Raw genomic sequence first — 23,262 nt, 5'->3', positions numbered from 1 at the left:
CTTTCTTTCTTTCTTTCTTTCGTTTTTTTAGTACTGGGGACTGAATCCAGGGGTGCTTAACCACTGAGCCACATCCCCAGCCCTTTTTTGTATTTTTGAATTTACAGGCAGGGTCTCACTGAGTTGCTTAGGGTCTCACTAAGTTGCTGAGGCTGGCTTTGAATTCACAATCCTCCTGCCTCAGTTCCTGAGCCGCTGGGCTACTACGCCTGGATAATTATATCTACTTCTGTTTCTATCTCTGACTCTTACCTGTCGTCTATCACCTATCATTAATCTATCTCATCTATCATCTACCTATCACCTATCATCCATCTTAACACAGCTGTCATCTATAACCATCATGTCCTTCGTCTACCTTCTGTCTCGTCTCTCATCTGTCATCTATCTATCATCTGTCTTCTCTCTCGTCTACCTTCTGTCTCGTCTCTCATCTGTCTATCATCTATCTACCTGTCTATCATCTGTTGTCTATCTGTCTATCTGTGAGTATGCTGCAGAAAATCTCCAATGTGTAGAAAGCCATCAAGAAAGACTGGATGTGGCCCCAGTAGCCTCCCCTCCTGGGCTGCGTGGGGCCTTCTGTGTGCCTCCCTCACCTCTGGCTTGTTGGGTCTGGGTGCCCCTTAGCGGGCACTCTGCTGACCAGCTCCTCTGAAGTGGTTCTCATTTGCCCTTACGCCATTTCTTCACAAGTCCCATCATGTGACCACTCCTTCGGGGTCTCGGGTCTGAGCACCTCCAGGGCTGCATGGCCACCTTATGCTGTCTTCCCAGGGGATGCAGTGTGCGGCCAGGTGGCCTCTGGGCTGCAAGGGGTCTTGTTGTCCCCCTTCCTTCTGAGGCTCTGTGCTGCAAGCAGGGGCAGGAAGAGGAGTCTGGACTGGGTCCTCGGAGGAGAGGAGGCCTCTCTGGCCCTGGTCAGGCCTGTGGCAGGTGTTTCCTGGGTCCATGTCCCGACTCATTTAGGGTCCCGGAACTGCACCCTGCAGACTGGCAGCTGATGCTCGGCCAACAATCGTTTCCTCAGAGTTCTGAGGTTGAGAGCCCAAGGCCACAGGAGGGCCTGATTTCTGGCTTGTGGAGGTGCAGAGGTGAGGGGCTCCCTGGGGCCTCCTTCCGGTGCTGATCCTGTTTGTGGGCGCCCCCTGCACTGTCCCCGCCCTGCTCTCAGGCCGCCACCTGCGGGTGAGGATTTCAGCATGCCTTGGATGCCCTGGGACCATCAGCCTGCCTCCTTGTGACCTGCTTCCTCTGCCGGCTCTCTGTCCACCCACACTGACCTCCAGAGGCCTGCAGAGTATCTGGGTGCAACCGTGCTCCTGCCCTGCCAAGGGCTGGGTCCTGGCCACCGCTGCCTGGTAGGGGCCCTGTGTCAGGTGGCTGGGCCCGAGGCCGCCTGGGACCACTGTGTGCGCTGTCATCTTCAGGAAGGCGGCCATCCCTGCAGGCGTGGCCTCCTCCCTGGGGCCCACGGCTGTGCCCTGTGCCGGCCAAGCCAGCTGGCAGTCTGAGGAGTTAGTGGCCACAGCAGAGGCAGCGTGAAGGCTCCGTCTCCAGGGTTCCAGGAGGGCCTGTCCTGGAACTGCCCCCTCCAGCTCGGGCAGACAGAGGCCTGCTGTGCCTGCGTCCCCAGGTCTGTCTGCTCCTGAACTCTGGGTCTGAGAACCCCAGGGGCCTCGCCCACAGGGGCCAGGCCCGCGGCCTCAGGAGATGCCCGCTTCCTTCAAGCCCCAGTGCTCAGAGGGGCAGCCAGTCCCCCCGCGCTCCCCACACCACCTCTGTCGTGCCGGGGGTCCCGACGCCTCCCGCGCTCCCCGCACCACATCTGTCGTGCCCGGGGTCCCGACGCCTCCCGCGCTCCCCGCACCACATCTGTCGTGCCCGGGGTCCCGACGCCTCCCGCGCTCCCCGCACCACATCTGTCGTGCCTGGGGTCCCGACGCTGCCTCCTTCCTCTGCTTCTCCAGTCACGGTGCTGTACCACTGAGCCACATCCCCAGACTTGAAAAACGCTTTTGAGGCAGGGTCTTGCTAAGCTGCTGAGGCTGGCCTTGAACTTATGATCTTCCAGCCTCAGCCTCCCGAGTGGCTGGGGTCCCAGACAGGTGCCTCTGTGCAGGCTAACAAGAAGGACGTTCTGAGACATGTCACTCACAGGTGGACCTGGGTGAGTTCGGCTGCATTCACGAGGAAGCAGTATGGACACTGAGTCTGGGGGCATCCATGTGGCATGAACACTGAACTCCAATGACCGTTCCCCAGTCTAGGCTGGTGGGCTGGAGTGGGCCTGAGGCTGTCACGAGCCCCCGCAGGCCACGTGGCTCTGCAGCCTGCCTTGGGTGCTGCAGGGCTGTTGTAGTCTGGTCTGTAGAAATTCAGCTCACCAATGCCTCAGGTCACCGAGGACCAGCACCCTGAGCATGATGCAGAAAATCCATGAAGACCCAGGACTGGGAATTGAACCCAGGGCCCTGCACATGCGAGCAAGTGCTCCACCACTGAGCTGCACTTCATTTTTGAGGTAGGGCCTCGCTAAGCTGCCCAGGATGGCCTTGAACAGGTGATCCTCAGCTGCCATGGTGCCTGAGATGGGGGCTCTCCAGATGGGAAAGGAGACTGCAGGCAAGGGCAGTGTGCCCGGTGGACTGAGGCCCCCAGCAGCCACAGACTGGAATCTCAAGGTGTTGCAAGAAAGCTGCCCCCAAAGTCCTCCTAGGGAAAGTGCCCTCAGGGAGCGAAGGCCAAAGGACCATGTCCTCAGACGAGCAGGCAGAGGTCTTGCAGGGCAGCTCTGGGTAGGAGCACCTGCTTCCAGGCTGAGGCACACACAGGTGGGGCGGGGCGCTCATACCCGAGAGGGACCTCTGCTGGTGATAAAGGGGATGTTTCAACATGATGACCGTCTTGGTCTACCAGAAAGTCACAGCGATCTAAATGTGTATGAACCTAATACTATGCTTCAAAATATAAACTAAAAGTGGTATAAACTAAAAGTGGACGGAAATAACAGGCAGCTCCTTAATCATGGCAGAAAGTTCAAGATTGAAGTCTTCCAGAACTGATGAGCAGGCCGACAACAAGGAGACCAGTGAAGACAGAAGATTTGCCACCCTGGGGGACACAGAGCCGGCTGACCGGCAGGCGGAAGACGGAAGCACAGGGACCAGCCCTCCTCGGATGCACCGGGCTCTGCCGACAGCACTGTGCTGGGCTGTGGAGTCTCCGGATTCCAGAGGACAGAAACGCACCGAGCCCTCAAGTTGGACATGAAGACGAAGAGAGAGTAGACGCAATTTTACGTTCAGAAGTCAGGAGACAGTTCTAGACAATTATGGTTCCAAGAAGCTGCAGCAAAACCAGAAAATGTTTGAAATTACTTATGCAAATATAAAGCGAAACTGGGCCTAGAGGGAATGGGGGTCCCCGGTCATCCCTGACCTCAGCGAGCCATGGGGGGCAGCAAATCACCCAAGGGAAGGAGAGGGGGAGAAGGAGGAGGCGGCATGCACAGTGGGGGCTGAGACAAGCCCTTAATGCTCATGAAAACAGGAGAAAACACAGGACTCCCAAGAACTCAAAACTCAGTGGAAGAAAACAGTTGATTTAAAATTGGAAAAACCCATGTGCACAGACAGCCCCCTCTAGAGAAGACTGGCCAGGGCAGATGGCGCCCTTAGTACTGCAGGTGGAATGAGCGTGGCAAGGAGCCCCCCTCAGCCACACCAGAGCACCCGTGGGGACCAGGCATGAGGCCCGCTGCCGCACATTTCAGGTCCAAACACACTTGCCTGAGACCAGCGATGGTTCTCCTCTGATTCACCCCAGCAAGTGGGAGGCTCAGGCCCCAGGAACCCGCACCTGCACCCCAGGCGCTCGGTAGGCGGGTGGATACTCACAGGGGCAGCGGCAGCAGGCGAGGGAGGACCATCCAGCCCAGGAAGAAGGTGACACTGGCCACAAGGACACAGGGGAAATCTAAATGCAGAGTTCAGGGGAAGGAAGTGGTCCTCGAGGCCAGGCAGGGCCATGGCTGACAGGTCCCTCCGGGCTGTGGCTGGGCAGCAGGCGAGCAGGTGAGGTCCAGAGCTGTGATCTCTCAAGGCCCACGGGACCAGCGGCGCCAGAGTGGCCCCGTCACAGGTGCACCTCGTGGCCTGCAGGTGAGGGCAGTGCAGGGCCCACCTTCTCACCTTCTGCTCACTTTTCCTGCAAACCCTAAACTACTTTCAGAACTGGAATTCATCAGCTGGGCGCGGTGTCCTCGCCTGTGATCCCAGTGGCTCGGAGGCTGAGGCAGGAGGATCGCAACTCAAAGCCAGCCTCAGCAACAGCAGGAGCAACCACTGTGCATTGTGTCCGAGTGGCAGCCCTGCCCCTCCGCAGGCAGCTTCCTTCCCTGGAAACGTGCTAAGCAACTCAGGGAGACCCTGTCTCTGAACAAAGTACAGAACAGGGCTGGGGAGGTGGCTCAGTGGTGGAGTGCCCCTGGGCTCCGTGCTGAAAAAGAGAAAAGAAAAAAAGAGTGAAGTCCATCCGTGTAGGAGAGAGACAGGAACTCCACCGGTGACTGAGAGGAGGAAGAAAGATGACCACTTCTGCAGTCTGCACAGTGCCAACTGTGACAGGCTGACCAGCCACAGGACTGGGCAGAGGATGCCTGCCTGCCCTCAAGACCCTGTGCACCCTGGGCCCACCCTCTCCTGGGCCTCCGGTCCCAGACATAGTGCCCAGATGTGTGGTCACACAGGTCTGGAGGCTTCTTCAGGTGAGACGAAGGACTAAGTAGGTAGGCTTTGAATGAAGCAGGCGGCCTCCTGGGATGGGTGGGCTCCCTCCAGAGCCAAGGCCTCTGAGACTGGAGGAGGGAGAGGGGACCCAGGCCCTGGGGAGCCTCAGGAGCGCTGGCCAGGCTCCAGCGTGTGCGGGGCTGTGGGGCACACAGCTCTGGTCCCCCGTGATGGCCTTATTTCTCGGGACTTGGTCTCCTCAAGCCTCCTCTGTGTTGTGGCTGTTGGCTCCCCTCCTTCCTGAGGAGGGACACACTCGCCCATCTGCTGACGGACCGGAGGTCTCCTCTGCCTCCCGACTGGTGAAGGTGCTGCTGAGTGCGGAAGCAGGAACCTCACTCTTTCTCTGAACGATATTCTACTGCACAGCCACTGAGTTTCAGAATTAAATTGTGATGAAAGCGTAAGAATCAGAAGTGACCGTGGGCTGTGTGACGTGTGGGTGGGACAATGACACCCCTGTTCCTGGGCCTCAGAGCCCGGCCAGCTGCCCCAGGCTGCAGCCTTTCCAGCCATGCCTCTGGGCTGGGCGTGTGAGATGCCCCTGCTGGTGTGGGCCGCAGCCCTGCCAGGTGGGAGGGTGCAGGACAGAAGCCCCTGTACCACAACCAGGGGCCTGCATGGCCTCGACTGTCCCTGGACTCTCAGAAACTGATGCAGATGGTGGAAGGTCACCCACACTGGATGGCTGACCCCCAGGGCTGAGCCCCCAGGGCTAACCCACCAGCAGCCCCAGTCCCCGGCCAGTCCAGGGCTGAGCCCCCAGGGCTAACCCACCAGCAGCCCCAGTCCCCGGCCAGTCCAGGGCTGAGCCCCCAGGGCTAACCCACCAGCAGCCCCAGTCCCCGGCCAGTCCAGGGCTGAGCCCCCAGGGCTAACCCACCAGCAGCCCCAGTCCCCGGCCAGTCCAGGGCTGAGCCCCAGGGCTAACCCACCAGCAGCCCCAGCCCCCGGCCAGTCCCCAAGTGCCTTGCAGCGTCCAGACCCCAGCCCTGCCTCCTGCAGCCAAGGGCGAAGGCCTTCAGGCCCCTGCAGGTTCTCTACCTGGAGACCTGGTCGCCCTGGATCCAACAGGACGGGACCTCAGGCTCCCAGCAGAGAGGGACTGAGACAGTGTCCTTTGAGAAGGGTGGAACAGCAGGACCGAGGCACAGGAGAGGCAGGCTTGGGCAGCCTGAGCAGGACCCCAGAGCCTGGGCAGCCTCTTTGCGGCCCTGGGGACGGGCCACTCAGGACCCCCGGAAGCCGAGCCTCTGCCAAAGCACAGGGAAGACCCCCCTGTGAAGCGTGGGTGGGTGGCACACCCAGCCAGGTGTGATCACGCACAGGCAGAGCGAGGGGCGGAAAGAATGAGTGTGGCTCTCAGCAGCGCTTTACAGGAAGGCGGGAAGGCGGTGGAAGTGCTGACTGGCCGGGGCCGCTCTCGGTTCTTATCTGAGCGCCGTCACCGCAAGTGGCCCGCCCCAGGCAGGCTGCCCAGAGTCCTCGTCTCTTTTCTTCTTTTCAACTGTCGTTTCCATGAGACCTTTTCCTCCTTTCTCCTTTTCTCTCTGGCTTCCACATCTGACCCTTGACTTGAGCCACGCTCTTTTAAACACAAAGTGTGTTCATCAATCTGATTAGAATTCTGGTGTTTCCGATCCTCAGATTGGCCTCAGCTTGGACACGTCCCTAATTGCTCCTTTCCTTTGGGGACAGTGAGCTGTCACTGTTCCCTTGTACTCTGCTGAGTCAGGGGCTCCTCACCTGCGGTGCTGGGTTTCCCCAGCTGGAGGGGGTCTGGGCCAGCTTTGGGTGACCTCACCTGCACTGGCAGGTCCAGCACAGTGGCCCAGTCACTCCTCAGGGCTGCCCGTCACCCAGAGGTGTTTCCACAGGGACCAGTGAGGAAGGGCATGTGCTTCCAGACTGCCGGGTAGGACCACCCTCCCTCCCCACGCCGCGGGCTGCACCCTGACCCTCAGAATCCCAGCTCTTCCAGACTTTGCCAGCAACCTCTCGTCATGTGGGTCTGCAGTGCTGGGTGGACTCAGGGCTCAGCCAGGCAAGCACTTCCCTCAGCCGCACCGGCCTGGTCTGCACTGGTCATTAACCTGAAGTCCTTTCAGCATGGGAGGAGCACACGCGCACGCCCACTCCGGTCCACGCGTGACACCCTCGCCCATGCATGCGGCCAGTTCAGACACCCAGGGGCTGTGACCCGAAGGCTGTGCTCCTGCTCTGCTGTCCTGCTTTGCAGACGCGTGGCCCTGGCACCCCGGACCTTCTGGTCTCTGTGATGCGCCTTCCCTGGGACTGCCTAGGATGCCTCTTCTGCATGCTCAGGTTTTCTACCCTCCCACCTGGGCTGAGCTCGCCTGGCAGGGTGCTGTGGGCTGCTGGGGCCCTCCAGGCCTTTCCACACCTCTGCCTCTGCCGGGGAGGTGGCGAGGGCTGCAGGACTAGGACCTCCCCAGTGGCAACGCCAGCCCTCAGGAAGTGTCTGCCTCTGCCCCTTCTTCTGCACTGGACCCTGGCTGCCCTCCGAGGCTCGCCGCCCAGCAGTCGGGCTTATCCCAGGTGGACGCTACAGTTCCAGAAAACTGGGCCCTCACCCTGGGTCTGCAGACCACGCGGGAAGGAAGGCCGTGCCTAGGCCCAGAGTCCACGCCCAGGGCTGTGTCCTGTGCACAGACCATGTCTGCGTCCAGCTTCTCTTGTCACACTGCCAATGAGTGTGTGGGAGCTGTTTCTGCGGTCTCCCAGCCGCAGAGGCCTGGCACTTGACAACACTCCATCTTGCCGGGAGTCCCCAGAGCATGGGCCTCCTTGCCTGCCCTGGACGTGATTCCACGGAACACTGAGCGGACAGGACCCAGGGCAGTGGGCTCAGGAGGAGCTCAAAGGGCTGAGTGGTGGGTAGCAGCAGCACCCGAGGACCTGGGCCGCAGGCCAGGACGGGCTGGGGGCCTGCTGGCCTGTCATCAGCCAGGGCCTAGCATGGAGCAGGAAGAGTCCTTGACACTCTCGCGCTGTGGGGAGTCACCCTGGCCCCTCCTGTGGCCTGGCGTGTCCACCCACTCTGCAGCCATGAGCCCTGGGGGCATGCCCAGGTAGGGGTCACAGGGGCCTGAAAAGGACCAGCAGGCTCGGGGGACACCTCTGCCAGCGAGGAGCCTGGTTCTGGGGGATGTGGGGCCTGGGAAGGGTCGTGGGTGGAATGTGGGGTCTCCATGGTGGTTGGGGAGCTGTGTGAGCAGAGGTGAGGGCCCAGGAAGGCTGCCGTGTTCCTGGGGCCATCTCAGGCCAGGCCCTGGGAGGGCCAGTACCCTCCTCCACCGTGAGCCCCACCAGCCCGCCCTGCCCCGCCCCCAGTGCCAGGAGCAGGACGGTGGCCTCAGCCTTTGGTCATTATTTAATGATGATGCCCCAGACCCCCAAGCCCTGATGGCACAGGTGCCCTGGTCAGCCTGGGCCCTGGTCAGCCTGCCCCAGATGGCACAAGAGCAGGGGCACCTGGCACAGGGGTCATGAACCATTTTGCCCACCCCTGCTGGGAGTCCAGCCAAAACCTGCTAAAAACAAACACTGTGAATGAGAGCCAAGAACTGGACTCCGGAGGAGGGCAGCTGGGCACCCGGGTGCCTGCCCACTGCCCCACCCATCCTGCTGGGACCCCATGGCTGGGAGGGCCCGTGTTGGTCTGGCTGGCATGGGACTGTCCTCCAGGCGAGCAGCCGCAGCCCTGGGGTGAGCGGAGGGTGCTGAGGGCCCCGCCCTCCCTCTCCCCCACTCCTGGTGCGCTGGCTGCGCGGGCCTCAGCTGTGCGTGAGACGGGAGGGCCCTGCAGGGCCGGAGGCGGCCGTGTCCCCACCCCGACTGCTGCAGAAGCTCTTCTCACTGTGCTGAGACGCCCCGCGAGCGAGCGGTGGCCCTGGCCCATCTGTGGGAGCGCCTCTCCACGGTGGCCTCAGGGCTGCGCCCGCTATGCGCCTGGACGCCCCTGCTGGAGGGTGCCCCCGAGCCTGCCCCAGGCAGTCTGCAACCAGGCCCCAGCTCCAGGCATGGGCTCCCTGTGAGGCTGCGGAGGTCACAGCGACCGAGGCGACAGGGTTCAGAAGACTGGGCTCTGGCCAGCGGTCTCGCAAGGCCTGCAGCCCTGGTCACGTCCAGCACTCCCCATCAGGGGACAGTGGGCCTGCCGTTGCCAGCTGTGGAGAGCATGGAGGTTGGCATCCCTGCAAGGGCCTGGGCAGGCTGGTTCAGGGTACGGGTGGTCACCTCCCAGGCGGCTCGGCCCAGGAGGTCCCTGCTGCTCTGCATCCTCCTCAGGGGGCACTGGCCCGGGGCTCTTGCAGTAGGTCTGCAGGATGCTGGTGGTCAGAGGGGCCAAGAGCAGTGTCCGTCCTCCTGTCTCAGAGGCCGGGGACCCTGGGGACTGTCTGCCGAGCCCCTGCGGCCCGGGGACGGGGGGAAGACGATGGTGGCATACTCGGTGTGTATGCAGGAGGCAGGGGGCTCTGGGGTCGGGGTTTTCTCTCGCCACTCGAAGTCCAGCTCCCCGTAGTCCAGGGCGAAGACAGGCACGGCTGTGGCCTCCTCCTTCTCAATGGAGAGAGGAAGGGGGTGTTGGAGAGGCTCATCGGGAAGCCTGGGTCAGCCCAGACCCAAGTCCACGCTGTGGGCTCTGAGCAGGTGTGTCCAGCTGCCGCCCTGGGCCTGAAGGCCCTCCCACACTGCCCCAAGAGGCAGCCTCCTCTGTGACTGCTTCCCCTTCTAAGCTCTCCTCGGCACTCCTGTAGATTCAGGATTCCAAAATGTGACTTTTCTAGCTCTTTTCTGCCCAGCATAGGATGAGCAATGGCCTCACAGGTACGCACACCTGTGGGCCACGCACCCTGGGGCAGAGGCAGACAGAACCCAGCGTGTGGCTCCGGGCACCTGGGAGGAAACGGCCCTGCAGGCCCTTGGACACCAGCCTTGGTGGCAGCGTCGCTCACGGGGAAGGGGACCCAGACTCACCAGGGGCTGCTCTTTGCTTCCGGCTCCTCCAGCCTCTGCGGAGAAACACGTTCTGAATCTGGAGGCAGACGCAGAGTCAGCCTGCCAGGAGAGGGCCTTGGTCGGGGTCCCTGCCTGGGACTTCCTCAGCACACCCGGGGGATTTTCAGGCCCTGTGGGGATGTCCCGGGAGAGGCGCCATGGCTTCCTTCCTGGGCACTGACTGGGAGCCCCCGCTGCGTGGAGGATCCTGGTGTGCGTGCCTGCCACAGGGACAGGCCTCCCTCTGCCCCCCGCCAGTGCAGTGAGGCAGACCCAGAGATGCTGCAAGTGCCCGGTGGTGCTGCACAGAGATGCTGTGCATGCATGTGGCTGCCCAGTGAGCATCCCTCAGGAAGTGACAGCCCAGGGACCTGGCCACTGAGAAGGGGCAGCGGCCCAGCGGCTCCTGCTCAGGACATGTGGCGTTCTGTCCAGGCTGTAGGTTGGCATCACGTCACTCTTCGAGGAACCGGGCCCAGGACAGCGTGACCCAGCAGTGTCTGCTGGCAGGGCTGGGGCTGCAGAACAGACTCCACCCCTGCCTCCAGCCCCGGAGGTGACTCTCATCATCAGTGGTTCATCGAGGACCAGCTGTGTGGGCTGTGGTAACCACAGGCCCTCACTGTGGCCAGGGTGTGGGGGAGCTGGGGACAGAAGCCACTCGGGGAGAGCGGGGGGAAGGCCTGGCAGAAGCCGGGCTCTGCCTCTGCAGGACAGTGGCAGCTGTGACAGGCCTTACCTGGCATGGCCCTGGAGCAGGTGGTGGCCAGGATCCAGGCCAGCAGCAGCACCACTGGGACACCCACCAGGACGCTGGTGACACCAACAGCCAGGCCTGGGAACTGGCTGGCCGGCCTGGGCGAAGGACGGGGGTGTGCTGTGGGGGGCTCCAGTGTCAGGGACTCCAGGACCCTGTCTAGAGGGCCAAAGGCACAGGCGTCAGGGACACCCATGTTGTGTCCCCAGGCCTTCATGGGCACCACGGCCCTCTCCAAGGTCTGAGGAGTGTCCACTCAGACCCATGGTGATGGCCACTGCCCTGCCTTGCACCTTGGGGGGGCTTCCAAGCACAACTCACTCTGGAAGCACCTGCCCCCTGCCCACCTCCCTGGGCTCTGCCCTCCCTCAAAGGCACATGGGGCTGGGTGCTTCCAGAGGGCAATGGGGACGTCAGGCGCCGTGACTGAGTCTGGAGGGTCCCTAGGCAGGAGGTGCTGCCTACCCTGGCTCTGCCTGGCCCTCACCTGTCACCCTGAGCTCTGCAGCTGGGGTCTCCTGGATCTGCACCTTGGAGGACAGAGAGATGACCCCGCAGAGGTAGAGCCCACTGTCATTGCACCGTGCTGAGAGGACGCTCATGTGGAAGTCGAGCCCATTGGGCAGCCGGGTGACTTGGAAGCGGGGGTCCCTGCCGGGCTCACTGAGGCCCTTGTGGAAGGAAGCCAGCTTGATGTTCTGCTTGCTGGGGCTCAAGCGGTACCAGTTCAGCACCAGGTGCTCTGACCAGTTGGAGAAGCTGCAGGTGAAAGTGGCGTTTGCTCCCTCCTGCACGGTGAGCTGAGCCGGAGAGAAGCTGAAGAGGCTCGATGGCCTGCTGGGGGCCTCTGAGATGGACAGAAACAGCCGCGTGAGGAAGGGCCTGGCAGCCCGTGACCCTCCCCTGGCCTGTCGGGACAGAGTGGCTTGCACAGCCTTCCCTGGCTGGGAGTCCCTGGGCAGTACCCTGCCCACTGTCTCCAGCCTTCCCTGCCCCTGGGAGCAGCAGACGCTCACCCCGCACGGAGCTGTTCCTTTGACTTTCTGAGACCCAGGCTGGGGCTTCCGCCCAGCACTCTGGCTCTGACTCAGTCCCCTAAAGACTTTGACCCTTTTCTCTGTGGACTCCAGGTTGCCAGTGCCCTGTGGGTGCTGGCCTGTGGGTGGCCTGCGCTGGACCTGTGTAGGGTCACTAGGATGCTGAGTTGGTGGGGAGGGACTTCCGCTGAAGACCCCAGACTCTCCAGGGCTCCTTGGCAGGCTTGGTTCTGGTGTGCCCTGGCCCAGAGAACACCAGGCATGGACAGTGCTGCCCTGAGCAGCAGGCAGTGTGGGGCCTTCATGTCTTCCAGCAAGACCCTGGGACTGGAGGTCACAGCAAGGGGCCCCCAGAGATCAACTGGGCCTTGTGCTCAAACAGACAGAAGTGGGCGCCTCAGGGCTGGGCTCCCCACTCTTGCTGGTGTGTCTTGCCAGGGCCCCGTGGGGACACCCTGCATGACCCGCTGGCACGCAGTGCTCCTCTGTGGGGCCACGTGACACCCAGCAGCCTCCCAGCCCCAATGGACAGGAGGGAGCATGGCTGAGCTCACACGTGCTGGGCGTGACCCCACGGGCAGACCCTCTGGGCGGTGGAGCCTGTGGCCCTGATGTACGGTGGGCAGGTGAGGCCCTGAGGGATGAAGCGCAGGCTGAGCTGCTCTGGACCCGACTCCGTGCAGTGAGGGAATTTTCTGCACACACGTCTCAGGGCACTGCCCAGCAGTTCAGCTCTGGGACAAGGCCCTGCGGCCACCCACCCACACCTCCTCAGTTTGCGTCCTCTGCTGCTGTCCTGCTCACAAGTCCACTGGCTCTGCCTCTTCGTGCAGGCCCAGCTTCATCCCAGGTGCTCCCCGCACAGTGGCAGAGTGAGGCTGCCAGGCTACAGTCCCTCCGTTCCAGGGACAGGATGGCCTCTGAGGTGACGGGTTCAAGGTGGCTGAGGTCCAAGGAGGAAGAGGGCCAGGTACGGGTGGTGAGCCACCATGAGGCTGCCTGGCACAGGGTGGACAGGGGTCTGGAATCAGGGTGTTTGAAGGGCTGTGGCAGCCACCCCTGTGGGGGGCTCCTGAGGCCCCCATCAGACCCCTGCTGAGAAGCGCACCTCCTCCCCAGCCAGGGGCAGCTGACTGCACCACAGCCGTGGATGGACGGTGAGGGCCCTGCAGACCCAGTCAAGTGCTAGCTGGATGTGAGGTGAGCACAAGCCAAGAACTGAGCTAGGGCGCCTCCCGGGCTGGGGGCCCCGCACCCTGTCCAGAGTGTTGAGGCTGCAGCCCAGGTAGCTCTGGGCAAGGGGCCCGTGTTCCAGTCCTGTGGCTCTGTAGCACCAGGATGACCAGGTAATCAGGAGGCTGAGGGGACTGGAAAGGCCAGGCCAGAGCGGGGATAGCCCCTGTAGGTGGGCTTCCCTGTTAGCAGGTGGCCCTACCTGTGCGACCCGCGTCCTGGCCACACACAGCAGCCCAGCACACAGGAGCACCCTAGTGGCATTGACACCCACTGGCCACGCTCCAGATGGAGAACACACGGAACTTCAGAGGAAACCTTTATAAACACCACGAAGCTGGACTGAGATTTTGCACGAGCTACCTGCAGGAACATGGCATTGGGAGTGCTACTGCTGGTGGGGCTGTGTCACCTGCCCGGGGCCAGGGGCCCTCCTTCCCTTCACGCAGCGTGGCCACATCTGTGACCTTCTTCCTTTGGGTCCAGAAACCTGGGGTTTCCCACCTGGCTCCCCAAATCCATGGCCACACCCAGGCCCAACCACCAAAGCTTCCAGGCAGATTCCCATGCCCTCTCGTGGGAAGCCCTGGACCAGACCAGGGAGCCCCACCGTCTGGGAGCCTGCCCCATCCTGTGCAGCCTGGTTCCTGTCATCCTGCCTGGTGGGACCTGCCCCTCGCCTGGATGGCTGAGGCCTGCGGGCACACCTGCATCCCGGGGATGGCTAAGGGCTGCCCAGGCAAGACCCTGCAGGACTTTGCTGGTGGACTCAGGGCCTGTCCTCACCGGCCCTCGCCTGCTGCTGAGCCTGCACGTGAGACAATTGAGTCACTTGCGTCATCTTCTCTCTCACAGGGGACTGTGACTGCCTGGGCCTGTCCTGTGGGCTCTGCCCTGGCCTAGACCAGGTGGCCTGCCTGGTTCTGCCCAGGAAGGTCCCTGCTGCTGGCCAACATTGCTGAGGTGTGCCAGCAAGAGGCTGTGCTCCATGGGAAGGGCTGGCCCTGGTGTTCTGCTGCTGCTCTGAGCTGCCTGACCAGGGGACTGCTGAAGCAGAATGGTGCTCTGATGGTCAGGGACTCCAGGGGGCCGGGCCAGGGCACAGGAACAGAAGACATGCTGCCAGGCACTCAACCCCACAGACGGAGGAAGGTGGCCCTGCACCAGCTGGGCACAGGCTGGGCCGTGCTGGGATACCAAGGGATTTGTCTGATCAGCACAGGGACAGAGCCTGGGCAGCCTTCTGGACCTCCTGGTGTCCCTTGCTGTCCTTAATTGTCCTTAATTGGGTAATCAAGGATTTCGATGTTGTCTGTTTGCAGAAACTGATGAGGGACCTACCCTTCGCTCTGCAGCCTGTGTGGCAATAAAGGGCCCGGGCCTTTCTCTGAGTCCCTCCCTCCCCTCACCCACAGACCTCCACACAGGCCCTGGGGACCCCTCTGGGGACCCACACAGAAAGCTACCTGGCTTAGCCCCTCTGCCCACCGCCTGCCTGGGCAAGGGGTCTAGGACTGGAGGGAGGAGCTCAAGCAGCTCCAGGGACTCCCAGCAGGGATGGTGTCCCTGTCTGTCCAGCCCTGTCCCGCCTACCTGGGGCTCCCACCCCAGGACTGTGGAGCGTTCAAGTGTATCCCAGAGTCCAGGTGTCAAGGACTCAGCCTCCACAGAGGCCTTGGAGGGCCGGTCAGGCTGTCCGTCTTGGGGGCACCGCCAGAGAAGGTACCTCTCAGAGCCAACACCTCACGCCTTATTCAGGCAGGACCCATTTGGGGTGCTGAGAGCATTACTGAGCGGGCCCAGGGCCCCCAGAACCCCCACGGCTCTTATTCACCATGAGGGGAAAGAAGCAGCCTCCCTGTGCCTGGAGGAACATCTATCCTGCATGGGATCCCTGAGGGCATCTGCGAGACCCTGGCCAGACCTCAGTCACCAGCTACCAGAGTCCTCACCCACTCCTCGTGGCAAAGGCCTCACGCCTGGACTCTGAGCACCCAGGAGCCAGGAGGGTGGCGGGACACCTGCAGAGCCTTCATGCAGCCCCCCTCGGGGAAAGCAGACAGCTGCAGGTGCCCTGGGGATGGCGTGTGAGTCAGGGTGCTCCTGCGCTGCGTCCTGGTGGGCGCTGTGTGGAGGGTGTCCCCAGAGGACCTGGCTGGGCACCCCAGAGATTCAAAAACTGGCCGTAATGCGGGTGGCAGGGAGTTGTGGGTGGTCTGTTCCCGGTCCCACGCCTGGGGTCCTGAGCGCCACATCACAGAAGGCAACCTTACCAGGAACGGGGAGGCTGACAGAACCGTCAGGACCCGGTCACTGTGGAGCAGGGCGGGCCCTCAATGGGGAACATGCACAGAGACTCACACGCAAGGAGGCAGCTCAGGAGATGCTTCCAGAGCCAAAGACCCCGGAGGCAGCCGGCCAGCCCAGGGGCTGGAGGGAGGCCTGGACACACTTGCCGTGGGAGACCCCCTAGAACCGCCAGATACTACCTTCCTGTCCTGCACACCCCAGCAGCCTGGCCGACCAACCAAAGCAGCACTGGGACCAGTAGCCACGTTGCTGTGCTTCAACTCTTTCCTACGGAATTTTCCAGAATCAACAACAAATCGACAAGTCTGACTTCAAAATATCACTCGCCCGGGGTACCTTGGTGTAGAGCACCGGCCCAGCATGTGTGAAGCCCTGGGTTCCATCACCAGCACCACAAAAACCAAAAAAATCCCCCGAAGAAGCGCCCCAGGTCGGGCTGGGCCCTTTTCACAGAGGGTCTGGTGAGTCTCAGGCGGCGCAGGCAGGCGCTGGTGTCCTTGAGCTGCAGGGCGGGGACAGCAGAGGGGCTCTGGCCTGCCACCGTCTCGTCCCTTGGACTTCAGGGCTTACTTCCCAGGACAGGGCCTGCCGCCCCCTGGGTCTGGGATATCACGACATGGGTAGGAAGGTGCAGGGCCACTGTGGGTAGAGTCCACGAGGAAGGAGCGAGACATCTAGGGGCCCACACGTCTGGCAGGACGAGCCGGACGCTGCCCTGACGAGGGCCTGTGCTGGGGCTACTGGTGGGGGACGGGGGCACAGCACCGCTGAGAATCCTCGGGCAGGAGCTGGAGTCTGGAGGCAGAGACGGCCTCCCCTCTTCCGCTGTGGGGTGCAGGCAAGCACCAGCGCGGCTTGTGTGTGGGGCCACTGGCTGACTTACAGCCACCCGACCCCTCAGGTCCCTGTCCCAGACCAGGTACAGCCCTTCTGCTGGGCTCCCAGGAGGCCCCAGGGGCCACTCTCTGGTCACAGGCCCTTGGCCACCGTCTCCAGGTCTGCTGCTTCCAAGGCCTGAGAGCAACCCACCGGCCTTCTCAGAGAGGCGTGCTCTGAGGGGGAGGCCGAGGACCAGCTCATAGCCATGCCCAGGAGAGGGGCCTTTGGGCACGAGGGGGGTCAGGGCAGCCCAGGCCCGTCACCTCGTCTGGGTCCTGCAAGGCCAGAGGGCAATCCTGCGTCTGGCACTAGGAGCCCCCTTCTCAAGATGCTGGCCTGGGCCTGGGGAATTAAAGGGGATGAAATGTGGCACAAAAGGGTCAAGGGCAACCTGGGAGGGGCCCTTCTCCTCCACTGTGGGCAGGAGGACGGAGGGCTGCCCTGTATGTGGCTCAGTGCTGGAGCTGCTGGACTCCAGGGTTCCACCTCCCCAGAGCTCATGGTGGTCACTGAGGGCCCCCTGGCAAGCATCCTGGAGTCTGCCCAGAGTCCCCAGTGAGGCCACCTCCTGGGCCATGAGGGCTCGGAGGACAGATGGTCAGGGCGCTGGGACAGACACCCTCTTGATGTATTAGGGAAGCATCAGCATCAATCCGCGCTTTGGGGCCGTTCCAGCCACACCCAGGCCCCGCAGACGAGACACACAGGACCCTAGTGGCCAAGGCCTAGGGCTCTGGCCAGACTGACCATGGTTCTCCAGAGAAGGTGCTGGCTGCATCCCACACTCAAGACCAGCTTAGTTGGTACAAGAGTTCTGCCCGCCAGAAAGCAAGGAGGGCCAAATTGGAGGCCAGAGTGGGAGCCTCACCTGCCAAACACAGGGTCCGCATGACCCCTTGGGGGCCTGGCCCCACCAAACACCCTTCCTACCACAGTAGCCAAGGGTGCCAGTCCCTTTAGAGCCCTGATTCAGCCCCCACCCTGACCTCATGTCCCAGGGCCCCATTACCTAGGAGCCATCCTGGCCTCCAGCCCAACTGCAGCACTGCCCAGGCGAGCGGCCAGGGCACCCCCTGGACCCGCATGTCCAGAGTGCCAGCCCGAGCCTCCACCAACTGCCGAGGCCTCCGTAGCAGCTCAGTCAGAGATGGCAGGAAGGGAAACCGGCCCAGGTCAGGTAGGAGGGAGGGGACCTGCCCTTGGCCCCCGCCCCCTCTTCCTCCACTTCCACGTGGGCGGGGAGAGAGATTGCCGCATCTATTTCCTGCCACTCCGACTAGACGGGGTTCTGTGGAGTAGAGGATCCTATCCTTGACACGGTTCTGTTGGAAGCTCATCCTCCCTCTTGGGGGCCATAGGGGTGGCATGTCTCCATGTATAGTTGCTTTTTAATATTAATAATCAATATATCATTAGAAACTTATTGGAAAAACATTGGGAAAGTTTTACTGTATTGGGACACAAAAGAGTATATAATAAAAATTTAGTAGTAATACATAAATAAAATATATGAAAATAAACAATTGTAGCTATGCTTGAGTTAAAAGGAGCCTGGGATTGCTTTAGTATAATAATTTCTAAATATAGATGGATAGAGAGGCATTACTCTGAGCTTGGATGCAGTGTTTAGCCTTTGTTGCTTTCCTAGTTTTAATAATTGAGTCTAGAGATACTTTACATAATAAAAATATTTAGGTTAGTCATAAATATAATTTGTGTTTTTCCTATGTTTATTTCTTTGAGAATCAAAATAAGATTATAGTCCACCATTAAGTGAAATAGAATAGACTAAATATGAACTATAAGTTGATTTCTCTGCCCTCTGTTAATAATAGTAAAAGCTTTTCACTGTTAAACACTGGAGTTCATGGTGGGGGTAATTTCTCAGAAAATCTAGTGACATATTTGCTTTGGAAGTCTAAAGTTAACAGGTCACAGTGCCCTCGGTTTAGCTGGGAGACTAGGTTGTTTCAATCTAGCTGGGAAATAAGGCTGTTTTGACCTGAGCCATCATATAGAAAGAATGTGTACTCTGAGAAGAAGCAGAGATCGTACTTTGAAGGTTTTTTTTTTTTATTTTGAACTAACCGTAAAATGATATAATCATTACTAAAGAAAAAAATGTATAAAAAGACTGGCAGAAAAACAAAGATTCAGCCTCAGAACACTCGGTGTCTCTGCTGTTTCTCCACCGGCTGACCCCTCCACCTAGGACCGCCCACCGGCCAGGGCTGGACCCCCCCGCAAGAGATGGAATGGGGGAGGGGAGGCCACAGGAGGGAGGCCACAGGAGGGAGGCCACAGGAGGGGCGCGGAGAGGGGCGTGGCTGCGGAGGGGACAGGGCTGGGGCCTGCGCCCTGCTCCGGGCAGCCCTGGCGCAGTGGAAAACAGAAGCTGCTGATGGAGGCGCGGCCGCGTGGGTCTCACCGCCCGGAATAACCCGCGCTGGAAACCGCCTGGCAGCGCGCCAGGCCGGCCGGGCTGGCTCGGAGGAGGCGGAGCGGGCGGTGGAAAGAGCGCGTCAGCCCGGCGGCGAGGCCGCGCAGCTGCGGGTCGGCGCGGGGGCGGAAACCTGCCAGCCTGGTGCCAGGTCCGCGGGTTCAGCTCGGTCCTGACGGCAGCGACGCCGCGAGGCGCCCGCCCCTGCGGGACAGAGCTGTCCGAGCGAGAGCGAGCGCGGGGCCGCCGGGCACGGAGTCCGTCTCCTTTCCTTCCTCCACTTCCCTCTCCCACCCTCCCCTGCTCTCGCCTTCCCGGCCCCTCTCTCAGCTACTCCATCCTGCTCCTGAGGAGGGGTGGGGGCCGTAGCCTGACGGGTCCTGCGTGGTCCCTCAAGCCTCCATTCCCTGGAGTCCCCAAGAGACATGGAGACCAGGCCTGGGGGATGCTGGGGTTCGCAGTCTGAGCCTGGGGGCCCAGGACATGCAGGCAGGCAAAGCAGGCGCAGGGATCTGGCCGACCTGGGCCAGAGCAGCAGGGTCCTGGGAGCAGGCTGGGTAAGGGGTGGTGGGGCTGCACCCCACACCGTACCCTCCCCAAACAGTCCTCAGCGCACACAAGCCCACAGCACCTCTCCTCCCGTCGTCCACACAGTGACCACAGGGAGCAGAGCCTGCTCCTTCGCAGTCTCCTGTGCGGGGTTGGCGGGGAGGGCAGCAGTCTCGTCCACCCTCCCTGGGTCTCTTCCCACCCTTCCTGGGTGAGCCCATCTTTCACTGGTCACTCTTCCCTGACAGGTGTGACCAGCCTTTGGATAACTGGGCTTTGCCCGCTGTGGTGGGGACACAGTCTGAGGCAGTTCAGTTGAAGGGGCCTTTAGAGCAAATTGTGTTTTGGTCGAGGACCTGCTCTTTGCATTTGAGGTAGCTGTAGATTTCCTGGGGTTGTGACAAACGGTAGGTTGGTCCTGGTGTGTTCTGCTCTTTGTCAGTGACACTTTGAGAGGCTTCGGTGCTGTGGGAGCTGACGGTGAGTCGCGCTGTCTCAGCTGGACGTGTGCGCCCTGCCCCTGAGGACACCCACACCCTCCTCCTGGGCCCCCTGGCTAGTTTCCTCACCGGGGTTGCCACACAGCACCCCTCCCTGGGAGTCCAACTCAGGCTCAGTTTCTGGTCCCTTCCAGCACTGAACCAGCATGTGTTGTGTGCACCCAGGATTCCTGGTCTTCAGCCGGCAGCTCTGGCGACACAGTGAAGCTGCGGTGTTCACGCGCGTGGTCCGGGTGGACCCGTTCACTTCTGCAGTGTGGCTGTTAGGGGTGGCGTCTGTTCTGTTTGGTCAGGTGGGCGATGTGTTCTGGCTGGACCACTGACAGAATCCTCACAACCTGGCCGGAGCTTCCTGAAGCCAGATCTCCACACGTTTGCCTGGGAGGGCCTCCCATCCTCCAGTGTGAGAAGAGGAGAGCCCGATTCCCAGGTCGTGACACCGTGAGTCAGCGTTGCAGCCAGGGGACAGGCCAGGGGAAGTGCAGGAAGCGGTGGGTCGTCCTGAAACTGCTGCTCACGGGAGGCAGTGCTAGCACCCCTGACCCAAGGCCTGCTGTGCCCAGAGTGAGGCCTGCGGGCCCTGCGGCCCAGGCAGCAGCCTGATTCACAGCTTCGTCTGAGGTTGGAACAGGAAATGGTTAATAGTGTTTGCAAATAAAAACTTTCTGTTCTATTCTGTTTTTGAAACATTTCCCAGAAATTGAAGAAAGAGCAGCTAATTTATCTGCCCAATTATGAACCAAATTTAAGAGCCAAATGGGACCTTTCCAGTTTCTTGCAAGCAGGAGGACCCTGGCTGTTACTGAGGCAGGAGAGTCCTACCCACCTTTGGTTGTTTCTGAAACTTCCTGGAACTTCCTCAGTGGTTCCCGTGCCCATTCCCACTTCAAATGCCCACACGTGATTGTTCGTCTCTGTGTGCGTGATGTGCGTGCAGACGTGCGTAGGTCTCTCTGTGTGCGTGATGTGCGTGCAGACGTGCGTAGGTCTGTCTCTGTGTGCGTGATGTGCGTGCAGACGTGCGTAGGTCTGTCTCTGTGTGCGTGATGTGCGTGCAGACGTGTGTAGGTCTGTCTCTGTGTGCGTGATGTGCGTGCAGACGTGCGTAGGTGCGCATAGTGGCGCTCAGAAGCTGGCCCCGGTGGATGAGCAAGACCAGGAGTGGAGGCCTGGGACAGGCACTAGGCCTCCCCTCCCGGAGGGCCAGTGGGGCTGAGTCTTCCCAGACAGGTTGTTTCTCATGGTCCACTCATGCCCTGTCCTGGCACTTCCCAACCTGTGAGCCCCTAGCAGGGAGGGGTCCCCCCACGCCTGGCTCCACTTGGAGAGTCCAGTGTTGACTTGGTTCAGCCCGAGGAGGGTTCCCCCATGCCCGGTTCCAGGCTGGACCACAGCCGAGGCTCTCGACATGCGTGGGGCATTGGGGTGGGGGTTGCAGTTGTCTTTATGGCTTTCCTGGTAAAGAAGGGAGCGCTTCTGGTGACCAGTGTGTCAGCCAGCTTGGATGTAGCCTTGGGCACTTGGGTTGTGGGTCTGTGGCCACAAACGGGCAGGTGGCCAGAGGCACATGGCCCTGGCTCCTCAGTGGGCCCTGGGTGTCTGAAAGTCTGGACAGGTCTGCAGAGACCTGGTGGTGCTGCTGTGGACTGTCAGACGCCTCGTCCCTGCCCTTTGGGTCGCAGATGCACCTGACGTGGCTTTCTGGTGTGTGTGGTCAGCCATAGTCCCAAAGCTGTTTCCTGAACTCAGAACCTGGGAAGGTGGCTAGCCCTGCAGGGTAAGGAGACAGCTGGGGGGGCGGTTTGCACGCCATGGGGTCCCCAGGCCAAGGCTGTGAGGGGGGTGGGCAGCACCTATCTGCAGACCTCCTCAGGAGCACAGGGTTCCCACAATGTTCTGGAACTGAAACGTAAGCCCACAACCTGAGGGTCAGTCCTGGTGGATCGGAGGGTGGTTTGGGCCAGGTTCATGGTGGAGATTCTGGGAAACTTGGTGCTTTGGTAGCAGTGGCAGTGGGTTTACTTATCACTTGAAGAGGAAATACGGGGGGGGGGGGCAGGCAGAAGGGAGCAGTGACACAGTGGTGCCAGGGACCAAGCTCCTGCTCCTCTGCTCCTTTGACACAAGGTTTCTAGCCTGGAGGTCACCTCATTGGCTAAGGAGGCTGCTAGAGCACCAGCCATCATCTCTTCACTAACAAACCAAAGAAAGTGAAAGGGAAATGAAGAAAGTGGGTTACCCAACTATCCGATTCCAAATTAAGGAGCCTTCTCAAGAGAATATCCCAAAGGTTTCATCTTATATGTTGTTGTCTCACTTAGCTGTAAGGCAGAAAAATGCCACATATTTGAAAAAGAGTCAAAAAGACTCCAATATGAGAACAACAACAACAACAACAAATTCACTTGTCAGATTGAGGGCAGACTGGACCAGGATGAAGACAGAATGGATGAACTGGTGGAGGAGAGATGGTACAGTAAGGACCCAGCGACAGATGAAGTGAATCAGAGGGAAGGTGAGGAAAGGAGAGTGGAGGAGGAGGAGAGGGGAGGTGAGGGGAGAGGATAAGAGGGGAAGAGAGGAGAAGGAGGAGGGGAGGGGAGGAGAAGGGAGGAGGAAGAGGGGAGGGGAGGAGAGAGGAGGAGAGGGGGTGGAGGAGAAGGAGGAGGGGAGGGGAGGAGAGGGGGTGGAGGAGGAGGAGGAGGGGAGGAGAGGGGGTGGAGGAGGAGGAGGAGAGGGGGTGGAGGAGGAGGAGGAGAGGGGAGGTGAGGGGAGAGGAGAAGAGGGGAGGAGAAGGGAGGAGGAGGAGGGGAGGGGAGGAGAGAGGAGGGGAGAGGAGGAGAGGGGGTGGAGGAGGAGGAGAGGGGAGGAGAGGAGAAGGAGGAGGGGAGGGGAGGGGAGGGGAGGAGGAGAGGAGAGGGGAGAGGAGGAGAGGGGGTGGAGGAGGAGGAGAGGGGAGGTGAGGGGAGAGGAGAAGAGGGGAGGAGAGGAGAAGGAGGAGGGGAGGGGAGGGGAGGGGGTGGAGGAGGAGGAGAGGGGAGGAGAGGAGAAGGAGGAGGGGAGGGGAGGGGAGGGGAGGAGGAGAGGAGAGGGGAGAGGAGGAGAGGGGGTGGAGGAGGAGGAGAGGGGAGGTGAGGGGAGAGGAGAAGAGGGGAGGAGAGGAGAAGGAGGAGGGGAGGGGAGGAGAAGCGAGGAGGAGAGGGGAGGGGAGGAGGAGGAGGAGAGGAGAGGGGAGAGGAGGAGAGGGAGTGGAGGAGAGGGGAGGAGAGGGGAGGAGAGGAGAAGGAGGAGGGGAGGGGAGGAGAACGGAGGAGGGGAGGGGAGGAGAGGAGGAGAGGGGGTGGAGGAGAGGGGAGGAGAGAGGAGGAGGAGGGGAAGGGAGGAGAAGAGAGGAGAGGGGAGGGGAGGGGAGGGGAGGTGAGGAGGAGGAGAGGAGGAAGAGAGGGGAGGGGAGAGGAGGAGAGGGGGTGGAGGAGAGGGGAGGTGAGGAGGAGAGGGGAGGTGAGGAGAGTGGAGGAGAAGGGAGGAGGAGGAGGGGAGGGGAGGAGAGAGGAGGGGAGAGGAGGAGAGGGGGTGGAGGAGGAGGAGAGGGGAGGTGAGGGGAGAGGAGAAGAGGGGAGGAGAAGGGAGGAGGAGGAGGGGAGGGGAGGAGAGAGGAGGGGAGAGGAGGAGAGGGGGTGGAGGAGAGGTGAGGAGGGGAGGAGAGGAGAGGAGGAGGAGAGGGGAGATGAGAGGAGAGGAGAGT

At 61.2% G+C, this 23,262-nt stretch overlaps 1 protein-coding gene across 9 annotated transcripts; it reads right to left on the bottom strand.

Moving 5' to 3' along the window:
• Positions 1 to 8,168: 8,168 nt before the first annotated feature.
• On the bottom strand, positions 8,169 to 17,176 carry Pdcd1 (programmed cell death 1). Of its 9 annotated transcripts, none has more exons than XM_047545969.1 (5): positions 17,038 to 17,176; positions 11,057 to 11,416; positions 10,552 to 10,667; positions 9,792 to 9,849; positions 8,169 to 9,374 (listed from the first exon to the last, which is right to left on the bottom strand). In XM_047545969.1, exons 1-5 carry the CDS (start codon positions 17,111 to 17,113, stop codon positions 8,884 to 8,886), a joined length of 1,101 nt encoding a protein of 366 aa, XP_047401925.1. In that variant the 5' UTR covers positions 17,114 to 17,176; the 3' UTR covers positions 8,169 to 8,883. The 9 variants fall into 9 exon arrangements, with proteins under 9 accessions (XP_047401925.1, XP_047401926.1, XP_047401927.1 ...); XM_047545970.1 differs by having other exon boundaries at positions 8,169 to 9,371; XM_047545971.1 differs by having other exon boundaries at positions 9,007 to 9,374; positions 9,792 to 9,943; positions 10,552 to 10,728.
• Between the last annotated feature and the right edge of the window lie 6,086 nt (positions 17,177 to 23,262).

This window comes from Sciurus carolinensis, chromosome 3 (genome assembly GCF_902686445.1).
Source record: "Sciurus carolinensis chromosome 3, mSciCar1.2, whole genome shotgun sequence".
Taxonomy (NCBI): domain Eukaryota; kingdom Metazoa; phylum Chordata; class Mammalia; order Rodentia; family Sciuridae; genus Sciurus; species Sciurus carolinensis.
This window is presented reverse-complemented; position numbering and strand designations above follow the sequence as displayed.

Bases quoted from the DNA above. Each gene is read 5' to 3' on its own strand.
- Pdcd1 (XM_047545969.1), bottom strand. From the start codon at position 17,113: ATGCGGGTCCAGGGGGTGCCCTGGCCGCTCGCCTGGGCAGTGCTGCAG. The intron at 11,417-17,037 runs GTAATGGGGCCC...TGTCCATCTCAG, and splicing joins GAGGCCAGGATGGCTCCTAG to AGGCCCCCAGCAGGCCATCG. The intron at 9,375-9,791 runs GTGAGTCTGGGT...CTCTCCATTGAG, and splicing joins GAAGCAAAGAGCAGCCCCTG to AAGGAGGAGGCCACAGCCGT.